This window comes from Bos mutus, chromosome 2 (assembly GCF_027580195.1).
Source record: "Bos mutus isolate GX-2022 chromosome 2, NWIPB_WYAK_1.1, whole genome shotgun sequence".
NCBI lineage: Eukaryota > Metazoa > Chordata > Mammalia > Artiodactyla > Bovidae > Bos > Bos mutus.
Window position 1 is genome coordinate 15,732,081 of NC_091618.1, and position 11,088 is coordinate 15,743,168.

The 11,088-nt window shown below is 63.1% G+C and overlaps 1 protein-coding gene across 2 annotated transcripts; it reads left to right on the top strand.

Annotated features, from left to right (window-relative positions):
- Nucleotides 1-846: 846 nt before the first annotated feature.
- Nucleotides 847-8,039, top strand: ECEL1 (endothelin converting enzyme like 1). Of its 2 annotated transcripts, none has more exons than XM_070379680.1 (17): nucleotides 847-1,632; nucleotides 2,367-2,435; nucleotides 2,541-2,651; nucleotides 2,728-2,820; nucleotides 3,010-3,134; nucleotides 3,775-3,997; nucleotides 4,522-4,620; nucleotides 4,859-4,933; nucleotides 5,132-5,235; nucleotides 5,517-5,575; nucleotides 5,678-5,729; nucleotides 6,321-6,388; nucleotides 6,548-6,672; nucleotides 6,997-7,062; nucleotides 7,418-7,513; nucleotides 7,721-7,797; nucleotides 7,940-8,039. In XM_070379680.1, exons 1-17 carry the CDS (start codon nucleotides 847-849, stop codon nucleotides 8,037-8,039), a joined length of 2,328 nt encoding a protein of 775 aa, XP_070235781.1. The 2 variants fall into 2 exon arrangements, with proteins under 2 accessions (XP_070235781.1, XP_070235788.1); XM_070379687.1 differs by having other exon boundaries at nucleotides 5,132-5,229.
- The last annotated feature ends 3,049 nt before the right edge of the window (nucleotides 8,040-11,088 follow it).

Genomic DNA, 11,088 nt, shown 5'->3' on the forward strand with positions numbered 1-11,088 from the left:
ACTTCGTCCAAGTTTGGGTTCCGGGGAGAACCTGTTGAAGCCGGGAGGGGCCGGGGGGCGAGGACGCGGGACGGAACCGGTTCCGGGTCCTTCAGGGCCGTCGGGGCTTTCTCCATGATCCAGGGCGGGCCGGCGCGCCGGCGCGGGGGCTTGGCAAAGGGACTGGTGAGGGTTCTGGCCATTGAATAGAGAGGACAGGGCCGGGGATGGCTCTGCGGACATCTGCGAGGACAAAGTTTGGTTCTCAAGGCGCCTTCTTGAGCGTCTGGTTCCAGTGCGGAAAGCTGAAGGCGGCTTCAGGGCCCGCATAGACGCCGCACTGACCACACCTCCTTTTCCCGGCCTCCGCTTCCCCCCTCCCCCCATCTGGCCTTGGCTGTAGCAGGTCCGGGGCAAGCAATGAAGAGAAGAGAAACAGCCTTTCATTGACGGCCTACTATGTGCCAAGCCCGGTGCCCGGCGCTTTATTACAGGGGTCTTCCCCAGCCTGCGGCGGGCACGTGTGTGCGGGGACAGGGGACGGTAATGGACGGACAGTGCCTACAGTGGTTGGTGGCCGCTCGGAGCCTTCTCCCTCCCTCCAACCCCGAGTGGCGCAGGGAGGCCAGGCCCCAGACCCACTCGCTGTTGGGGACTCTGGGTGGCCTCCAGCCTTTGGACCTAGGCCTGTGCTCTTTCTCTTTGGGCTCGTGGGTCCCGTCGGGCCCCAGTGCCTTTCTGAACCTGTCTGCCTTTCCTGCAGCTGCGGCCCAGGGGCCATGCAGAGGCCGGCTGGGAGCCTGGCGGCCCGGTGCAGCCTGCTGTAGCAGAGACCGCCCAGGGCTCCGCGGCGGCGGCAGCGGAGCCATGGAGGCCCCGTATTCGATGACAGCACATTACGACGAGTTCCAGGAGGTGAAGTACGTGAGCCGGTGCGGTGGGGGAGGCTCACGGGGAACGTCGCTGCCCCCTGGCTTCCCGCTGGGTGCGGGGCGCAGCGCCACCGGGGCCCGAGCCGGGCTGCCGCGCTGGAACCGGCGCGAGGTGTGCCTGCTGTCGGGGCTGGTGTTCGCCGCGGGCCTTTGTGCCATCCTGGCCGCCATGCTGGCTCTCAAGTACCTGGGTCCGGGGGCGGCGGGGGGCGCCGCCTGCTCCGAGGGCTGCCCGGAGCGGAAGGCCTTCGCGCGCGCCGCGCGTTTCTTGGCCGCCAACCTGGACGCCAGCATAGACCCATGCCAGGACTTCTACTCCTTCGCGTGCGGCGGCTGGCTGCGGCGCCACGCCATCCCGGACGACAAGCTCACCTACGGCACCATCGCGGCCATCGGCGAGCAGAACGAGGAGCGCCTGCGGCGCTTGCTGGCGAGGCCCGGGGGCGGGCCAGGGGGCGCGGCCCAGCGCAAGGTGCGCGCTTTCTTCCGCTCTTGCCTGGACATGCGGGAAATCGAACGGCTCGGCCCGCGGCCCATGCTCGAGGTCATCGAGGACTGCGGGGGCTGGGACCTGGGCGGCGCGGCGGAGCGCCCGGGGGCGGCGGCTCGCTGGGACCTCAACCGGCTGCTGTACAAGGCGCAGGGCGTGTACAGCGCCGCCGCGCTCTTCTCGCTCACTGTCAGCCTGGATGACAGGAACTCCTCGCGCTACGTCATCCGCGTGAGTGAGCCACCACCCCCCCCAACCCCCCGCCAAGGGCACCCCCACAGGCGGCTAGGAACTAGGAGTGCCTCGGCCTGGCACGCCTGCCCCGCGCGCCCTGTGCGCCCGGGACACCGGTGCGGAAGAGGGAGGTTAGGGGAATGGAGGGGAGCGCACACCGGCGGAGCGCGGGAGGAGGGCGCAAGTAATTTCCCTCGAGTAATTGCGGTGTTTAGCGGAGCCGCGGGAGCCGCAATTTCCCAGCCCTCTGGCAGGCGGTGAGAGCTCTGGGAGGGGTGTGCTGATGGGCTGTGGTGACAGGCCTGTCGGGCTGAGGCTGGCTGGAATGCCTGGTGGCGGGGGGTGGGGATGGGGGGGTATGGGGGGTGGGGGGGGTATGGGAGGTGGGGGGGCGGGCAGGGGTCAGCTGTCAGTGCGAGCTAGAGTGCCCCTCAAAAGTGGGGAAAGGAAAGGATTTCAAGAGGAAAGACAGGGACGGGTGGCGGGGACCTGGGTCGGGGGGTAGGGAGGGTGGGGGCCGGGGAGCCATACCCATTCAGTCCCCAGTCTAGGCCAGTCAGTCCTGGAGGCTTAGATCAGCTGCTCTGGATTGAGGCGGGGGCTGTCGTCTTTATGCTCCGGGGGCTTGTGACAGTGGATGCCTGGCAAGTCCTCCGTTTGCCTTTTGGAAGGGGATTCAGTCTGTTTGCAGGAACCCGGAGTGTTGATGTCTGACCCCCATCTCTCCCCAGATTGACCAGGACGGGCTCACCCTGCCAGAAAGGACCTTGTACTTAGCTCAGGACGAGGAGAGTGAAAAGGTGTGGGAGCATGGGATGGAGTTCTGGGGAAGCCCTGGGGCTCCGGGCGGCATGGATCAGGACCTAGCACCGCCTGCATCCTTGCCCTGCCCCTTCCTGGTGCAGATCCTAGCAGCGTACCGGGTGTTCATGGAGCGCCTGCTCAGCCTCCTGGGTGCTGAGGCAGTGGAGCAGAAGGCCCGGGAGATCCTGCAGCTGGAGCAGCGGCTGGCCAATGTGAGCAGGCACCGGCTTCCTGATGGGGGCGGGAAGTCTCGGGCGGGGCTGGGTCAACCCTGCCCTTCATCCCCAGATCACAGTGTCCGAGTATGATGACCTCCGGCGAGACGTTAGCTCTGTGTACAACAAGGTGACCCTAGGGCAACTGCAGAAGATCACCCCCCACGTGAGTGCCACCCAGCCCTGCGGCGTGGTGGGGAGGTGCTGATCTTGGGACCCCTGGGCTGTCCCCTCCCCGAGGCCTTCCGTGGCCATGGACTCCTGTGACCTCTGGTCGCCTCTCCCTGGCCCCCTCTCTGTCTTCTGTGGTCCCTGACACACCTGGTCCCACCGTCCCCATCCGTGGCCCCCCCAGCTGCGGTGGAAGTGGCTGCTGGACCAGATCTTCCAGGAGGACTTCTCGGAGGACGAGGAGGTGGTGCTCCTGGCCACAGACTACATGCAGCAGGTGTCCCAGCTCATCCGCTCCACCCCCCGCAGGTAGGGCTGCCAGTCACCCACCTGCCCCCCTCCCCCAGGTCCCTCCCCTGCATCCCAGAGCTATCTGCTTGGAGAGCTTGGAATCCCTGCCTCCATTTCTGTCCAGTATCCGCATTGGGGAGGCAGGTGAGGAGCACTGGAAAAGGAGTCCCGATCCCTGGGTTCAGGCCTGGCTGTCCCCGCTACTGTGTGGGACCCTGGGCAGGGCCGGGAGTTTCCCAGGCTGCAGTTTTCTCATGTGGGGATGGCAAGACTCGAGTGAGCCTGAAGTTAAAACTGCTGTGGCAGTTACTCTGCTCCCCCAGGGCCACAGGGAGGAAAACCTCCCTGGGCTCTGCCCCATCTCAGGAAGGAGCCGAGGCCCCTCGAGGCCAGCTCTGAGATAGGCAGTCACCCCAAGTGCCCACACTCCCACCACACGGCAAGTGGAAAACGGTGCTGGCCTGTGCTCCGGGAGCACCCAGCGCTTTCTCCCTGGCCCGAGGTGTATCTGCTGTGTGTGGGTCCAGCCTTTCTCCCTGACTGGGGCTGGGAGGACCTGGGATGACCCTCAGTCCTGTGCAGGTGCTTGGTCCTGCCCCGGGCTGGGGGGTGGGGGGGGCGCCTGTCAGGACACCCCGTTGCTTCATCTGGCCCTCAGGATCCTGCACAACTACCTGGTGTGGCGTGTGGTGGTGGTCCTGAGCGAGCACCTGTCCCCGCCATTCCGAGAGGCACTGCACGAGCTGGCCCGGGAGATGGAGGGCAGCGACAAGCCACAGGAGCTGGCCCGTGTCTGCCTGGGCCAGGCCAACCGTCACTTTGGCATGGCACTCGGTGCCCTGTTTGTACATGAGCACTTCTCGGCTGCCAGCAAGGCCAAGGTCAGGCTGCCTGGCCTTGGGGAGTTGGGGAGTGGGGGAGTGGATGCTGAGCCAGGGATGAAGTTTTTGCATGACTGTGGTCCAAGCATGAGGAGCACGGGGAGCCCCACACATCCCCCCTGCAGCGAGGGGCACCAGGCTCAGGGAGGGCTGAGCCCTCTCTGAGCCTCCAGGGTGCTCCTCACTGGGCCTCCTCCCCCAGGAAGCCTACCTGATTTGTCAGCCGCAGGACGCTCTCCCCACCAAGCTCCTGCCCGGCCTGCTCTGCCATGCTCAGTGGGATGGCCCTAGGAATGTACGTGATCTTTGCTGGGGCAGTTAGCCCCTTCCAGACTGAGTTTCCTTTCAGGGTCCAGGGCCTGAATCTGTTACCTCCAAGGTCTCCCCTTGGTGCTGAGCACCAAGTTCTGGGCTTTGGAAGTGGTGCTGAATGATTAGGGGGGTACCCCTTGCTCCAGGTGCTGGGGACCCAGAGCTATGGCCTCCTGGATTGATTCCTTGATCCTTGACCCCTGACCCTGCAGGTACAGCAGCTGGTAGAAGACATCAAGTATATCTTGGGTCAGCGCCTGGAGGAGCTAGACTGGATGGATGCTGAAACCAAGGCGGCCGCACGGGCCAAGGTGAGATGGGATCCCAGTCCCATATGTTGGTTCCATAAACACGCATTGAGTACCTACTCTATGCCAAGTGCTGGGATAACAAAAGAGACAAAGATGCCTCTGTGGAGTTGGCATCACCCAGCCTCCTCTCCCGCTTCCTTGAGCCCCACTCCTTCACTGGCCCTGGAGCTTTCTCCCTTGGGGGGTTAGGGGGCTATCTCCTGAGGCCCCGGCCCACTCCTGACCCTCTCGCTTGCAGCTTCAGTACATGATGGTGATGGTGGGCTACCCAGACTTCCTGCTGAAACCCGAGGCCGTGGACAAGGAGTATGAGGTGGGCCTGCCCGCTGCCCCTGCCCTAACCAGCCACGCTTCTCCAGGCCTATGGCCAAGACCCCCATGGAGACCAACCACCGCAGGGAAGGAGCTAAAGCCCTCAGCTGATGGACACTGGGAGGGCATGGGACCTGCCTGGTGCTGGTCTGGCCCTGCCTCCTGGCCTGCTGCTGAGTGCTGCCCATCCCCTGTGCAGTTTGAGGTCCACGAGAAGACCTACTTCAAGAACATTTTGAACAGCATCCGCTTCAGCATCCAGCTCTCAGTCAAGAAGATCCGGCAGGAGGTGGACAAGTCCACGTGGGTACCTGGCCTGGAGCAGGGGTCAGGGGTGCCATGGTGTGCCATGGAGACAGTGTTTCTAAACAATGCCTGGAGGAGGGCACACTGCCTCACAGACATGCTGGCATGGGGAGGGGGGACCGGGCCTGCGTAGGGTGTGGGGTCCGCCTGGGAGAGGCCCAGGACATAGCATTAGGCTGGGACATCAGGCCATTCTTTAAGGAGGAGAAGCTAGGAGGTAGGGGGTGGTAGAGGACGGAGTGTGGGTTCCCCCAGCTGACCCCAGCCTCCCTCCACAGGTGGCTGCTCCCCCCACAGGCACTCAATGCCTACTATCTGCCCAACAAGAACCAGATGGGTAAGGGGGCGTGTCGGGACGGGGTTGGGGTGGGGTTTGTGGTGAGGGTGGGCAGGGCCTGGAGGTGGGGCGGGTCTCCTGCTGACCACGCCCTCTCTGCAGTGTTCCCGGCTGGAATCCTGCAGCCAACACTGTACGACCCTGACTTTCCACAGTGAGTATGGGGCCTGGTGTGAGCCAGAGTCCCGGCCATGGCCTTGTCTGCAGGGTGGGCAGGGAACTGCTCAGACTGCCCGAGGCTCAGGCTGGGCACAGGAGTCAGTTGCAACCCTGGGTCCCCATAATCCCATTTCATTGGTTATTTACAAAAAGGTGTAGGTTGTTTTTGGTTTTTTTTTTCATTCTTTTAAATGTCCGGAGTCCCTTTTTTACTTGGGTTGAGGCTTCTCTGGGCATTTCAAAAGTGAAGCAATCTAGGGAAAAGATTAAAGAAAAAAGATCTAGGAAAAAGGCTAGATCCCATATGGGGTGCCTCAGTTACCCTCCACCCCTGTTTCCACCCACCGCCTTGACCGCTGAAATCTGTTAGATGTTATTTCCTAAAAGAGCTTTCAGGTATCACTGGCCCCTTTCACATACCCCACAAGGAAGCTGAGGCACGAGAGTCCTGGGACAGTGGAGACACTGGCCCTCCTGGGCTACCTCGTGGCCTGGCCGGGGCTTCCTGAGACCGCCGGGGCAGCAGCCCAGTGGGGCTCTCAGAGGGCAGGCGAGGTTGGGGCCTGACGCTACTGCCCCGGCCCAGGTCTCTCAACTACGGGGGCATCGGCACCATCATCGGGCACGAGCTGACCCACGGCTACGATGACTGGGGTGAGGCCTGCAGGCGGCCTGAGGAGGTGGGGGACAGGCAATGGTGGGGGGTGAGGGAGGCAGGGTGGTGAGGACTAATTGAGGCCCCGCAGCTGCCCCGTGCCTGCTGGCTGGCGGGTACATGGACAGGGAGCCTCAGCCTGCCCCACCTGCCCCCAGGAGGCCACTATGACCGCTCAGGCAGCCTGCTGCACTGGTGGACCGAGGCCTCCTACGGCCGTTTCCTGCGCAAGGCCGAGTGCATCGTCCACCTCTACGACAACTTCACCGTCTACAACCAGCGGGTAGGGCCCCCGCCTCGTGTCCCTGGGGTCCCTCAGGCGGGCCTGGCCAGCACAGACTAGGCGTGTGCATGCCCCTTGGCACACTCCTGGCCCTGCACAAACCTGGGACCCTGGTCCCTACACACCTGCCAGGGTCCGGGTGCACATTGACTTGGATGCGTGCGTGAGTTCACACAGACGCACACGCACGTGGGCACAAGGTGGGGGAGCCCTACCCAGAGTTTCTGGGAAAGGGAAGGTGGGGAGAGGGCAGGGCCCAGGGAGGCCAGACCTGAAGGAGTCCAGAAGGCCTGGGCAGCCTCCAGCCTCTTTGCTTCTCGCCAGGTGAATGGGAAGCACACGCTTGGAGAGAACATTGCAGACATGGGCGGCCTCAAGCTTGCCTATTATGTGAGCCCCCCTGCCATGCCCTCCACCCCTGCGGGGAGGGCTAGGGGACCCTGAGGACTGGGCTAGAGACCTCGTCACCCTTCCCCCCTGACCCCGTCCTTTTGGTCTTGGAGGGGAAGGTACTGTGCTGGGCAGAGGGCCTCCTAGGTCCCTCAACTTCTGGGAAAGCAAAGAGAGCTGCCTGGAGGAGGTGGCCCCTGCCTGGGCTTAGCCTTCTGGAGAGGGAAGAAGTTAGGGACCCGAGGGCTCAGCCTGGTGGGCGGTGTGTGGAGCTGGGGTGGGTGACCGGCTGGCTAGGTGGAGGGTGCCAGGTGGCCCCGCACGGGCACCCCAGCTCCATGCTCTGCACCCCCAGGCATATCAGAAGTGGGTGCGTGAGCACGGCCCTGAGCACCCGCTGCACCGGCTCAAGTATACGCACAACCAGCTCTTCTTCATCGCTTTTGCCCAGGTGGGCCGGGTGGGGGCCGGTGGGGTTGGGGTCAGCTTCCAGCCCGTCTCCTCTGGGCCACTCCTCAGAGGCAATGCCCACCCCCCTCCCCTGGGCTGTGATGGGGGATGAGGACCTAGTGTGCAGAAGGAGTGATTGTACAGGCTGGTCCGTGGACTCCTGGCCTCACGCCCCCGCTGCTCCCCTCCATCCCCCATCTGGCCCCAGAACTGGTGCATCAAGCGGCGGTCGCAGTCCATCTACCTGCAGGTGCTGACCGACAAGCACGCACCGGAGCACTACAGGTCCGCCCCCTGGCTGCCTGGGGCTCATCCCCTCCTTGTGTTGGTGGGGTGGGGGGTGTGGCAGGGGGGACGTGGTGGGGTGAGAAAGGACAGCTGGGGTCTGGTGGCCCCTGGGACCCACACTCTGTGGGTCTCTCTCTAGGGTGCTGGGCAGCGTGTCCCAGTTCGAGGAATTTGGCCGGGCCTTCCATTGCCCCAAGGACTCGCCCATGAACCCTGCCCACAAGTGCTCTGTATGGTGAGCCTGGCCGCCCACCTGCGCCCCCCTCCCTCCCTGCACGAACCGCCTCCCGCCAGCTGCCGGGGCAGGCATGGACCCGGCTCTGGTCCACTCGGGAACCCCTCACCTCGTCCTCGCCTCCCCAGCCCTTTTGGGACTCTGCACCGCCCCTCTGTCTCCCACTCCAGGAGAGACCCAGAGCAGGGCTGAGGCTGGGCTCCAGGAGGGCGTGGGGCAGAGACTCTAAGGTCCCTAGACTGGGCTCTTGGGAGCCAGAGCCTCCACCAGTTTGCACTGTCCAGGCCCCCACCTTCACTGTGTTCTTGCTGCTGAGTCTGGTCAATAAAGCTGCTCTACTGTCACCTTGGCCTCCTCAGGGGCCCCCGGAGCAGGTGGGGTTGGATGAACTCCTTGCGTTAATGGAATGGGACCTAAAGAAGACCTTCTTGTCCCCTCCTGGTGGCCTCAGCTGGGCCGACTCTGTCCCACCTCCCTGGCTCTTGTCTTTCTTACCAACCATACACTCTGGGGCTTCCCTGATAGCTTAGTTGGTAAAGAATCCGTCTGCAATGTGGGATACCTGGGTTTGATCCCTGGGTTGGGAAGATCCCCTGGAGAAGGGAAGGGCTGCTCACTCCATGATTCTGGCCTGGAGCATGGACTGTATAGTCCATGGGGTCACAAAGAGTCGGACACGAATGAGCAAGTTTCACTTTCACTTTTACACTTTCACCCAGTCTGCCCCCCCACCTCAAAGTTTTGCCGAGGTCCCTGGACTGGCCTTATGGGGGCCAGAACGCCGTGCCCAGTGACCTCCACGCCAGCGTGACTCTGGGGCCCGACTTCTCCTGGGTGTCCAGAGTGGTGCCCTGCTCACCCCTGCAGGAGTTTCTGCAGTGTCCCCAGCCATTCGTGGAGCCCAGGCCAGGCTTTGGCTCATCTTCTTGGAGAAAGAGGACATGACCTGTGATCCGAAGGCATCCCCTCCAGCCAGGGGCAGGAGCTCCTTGGGAAGAGAGAAGGAAGGGAGTGGTGGGGGATGGGGCACAGGGGAAGGGGGGGAGGCCCCAGTGTGGCTGTGAGGGGAGGGGAGGAGATGTGCTGCTCTGTCTTGGATAGGAGGGCAAGGGGAGGGAGGAGCCCCCCTGAGGGGTCCCAGGGGTCTGCAATGATGAGGCTGGCCGCCCTTTCTCCTCCAGACCTGTTTCTGTTACATCAGGGGTGGCCTAGAGAGGGCAGCCGCTCCCGGGGCCCTGCCCTGTGGGTGTGCCTAAATTGTCTCCCACTGCAGAGGTGAACCTCTTGCCAGTCCACCACCTGTCTTTATGCTCAGAGAATGTCCGTCCACCTCTCAGCCTTGAGAGGCTCTCAGAAAGTCTCTGTTATCTGAGCCTTGGATACCCCAGACTCGGGGGAGGGGAAGACGGAAGGCACACCCACCACACAGACGGAGCCACAGCGGAGGGTGCAGGGGGGTCCACAGAGAAGAGGCAGGAATGAAGAGGGGACCCCATAGAATGGGGAGTGGCCGAGTTCCTGAGGGGGCAGGGCTCTGCACACACAGAGGCTACAGGCATCAGTCCACGCCACAGAGCCCTGCTGGGAGCTGCCTGTTGGGGTGGTGGTGGTGGTAGTGAGGGGGCCCTCATATTCAGAGCTCCTTAGAAGTGCTGTGTTTATGGATCTTCCTTGGTTTCCTCTGGAAGCCTCTTTCCCCCTGGGCTGGGCATGTGCATATCACGTTTTGTGGAATGAAGGCAGAGCCTGTCTAGCTGCCTGTCTCGATCTGCCCTGCACCTCCTGGTCCCATGCCTCACCCCCTCCCTCTGGCCTGGCATCCTGGTTCGAAACTAGATCCTCAGGCACCCCCTCTTGCCCTGCCTCCGGCTCCCTGAGTGGCCCAGCTGTACACAAGACAGATCCTTCCTGTCTCCCAGCTGGCACAGGGGAGGCCTTTGGGGCTAGGGGGGCCAGTGGGGTGAGACTCCAACAGGAAGTGCCATGAAGCCCAGGTACTCCTGGGGCCAAGTTCCTTTCCTTCCCGTCTGTACCCAGCTGAGGGGGCCAGTGCGGTTGGGCTTGTAGAGGAAGGTGGGCCTCTGGGAAAGGGTACGGGGTTCCTGGCCTCCAGGCTGGTCCCGAGCTGGAAGCTGGGAAGCCTGAGGGTCTCAGCTGCTGGCCAGGGCCCTCATGCCCAGTTGTGTCCTGGGGGGGACTACCCACCCTCCTGGCAGGGTTGTGGACAACAGGCCATGAGGCCACTGGAGACCCCCTCAACCTGATGGATTCCTGCTGGGCTCACAGCGATGACATCACTGCTACCTGGGGCTGCAGGCTCCTTGCACCTTTCCGGGAGGACGGAGGGAGACCAGAGGTCAGAGGGATCACAAACCAAGGGCATCCCAAGGACAGCATTCCTGCCCTTGTGCTAAGTTGCTTCAGTCATGTCCAACTCTGCAACCCCATGGATTGTAGCCCGCCAGGCTCCTCTGTCCATGGAATTCTCCAGGCAAGAATACTGGAGTGGGTTGCCATGCCTTCCTTCAGGGGATCTTCCTGACCCAGGGATTGAACCCATGGCTCTTACATCTCCTGCATTGGGAAGCCCACCCCCGCACCCCCACCCTAGCCCTTAGGGACCATGAAACTTAGACAGCCAAGGACCTCAGAGCTACAGGGTGGCCCTGCAGGGCACAGTGGTGACATGGGTGTCACCCATTGGTTCCCAGACTACCTTTCCAGACAGATCCTGAGAGCATCCTCATTGCAACCCAGTGAAGTGGACGGAGGACGGAGGACAGAGGCAGCCCCTTTTACAGACAGGGAAACTGAGGGGAGTCACGTGCCTGCCTAGGGTCACGCTGCTTGTGTCGGCTGATGGACGCGTCTTGGTTGCTGGGTCCTCTTGAGCTCCGGATGTCCATCCCACCCTCAGCATCTCCCCTTGATGAGTCCTGTTGGGAAACCCAGCACACAGCATAGAGGCGGCCACTTCACTGTCCACTAGGCCCTGTGCCTGCAGTCCAGCTGAGGACCCACTGGCCGTGATGCTGAGCCAGCTCAGCACAGCC

Excerpts from the sequence above, each read along its gene's own strand:
- ECEL1 (XM_070379680.1), top strand. The coding sequence starts at position 847 with ATGGAGGCCCCGTATTCGATGACAGCACATTACGACGAGTTCCAGGAG. Across the intron at positions 5,730-6,320 it reads TACGACCCTGACTTTCCACA|GTCTCTCAACTACGGGGGCA; the intron begins GTGAGTATGGGG and ends GCCCCGGCCCAG. Across the intron at positions 6,673-6,996 it reads TCACCGTCTACAACCAGCGG|GTGAATGGGAAGCACACGCT; the intron begins GTAGGGCCCCCG and ends GCTTCTCGCCAG.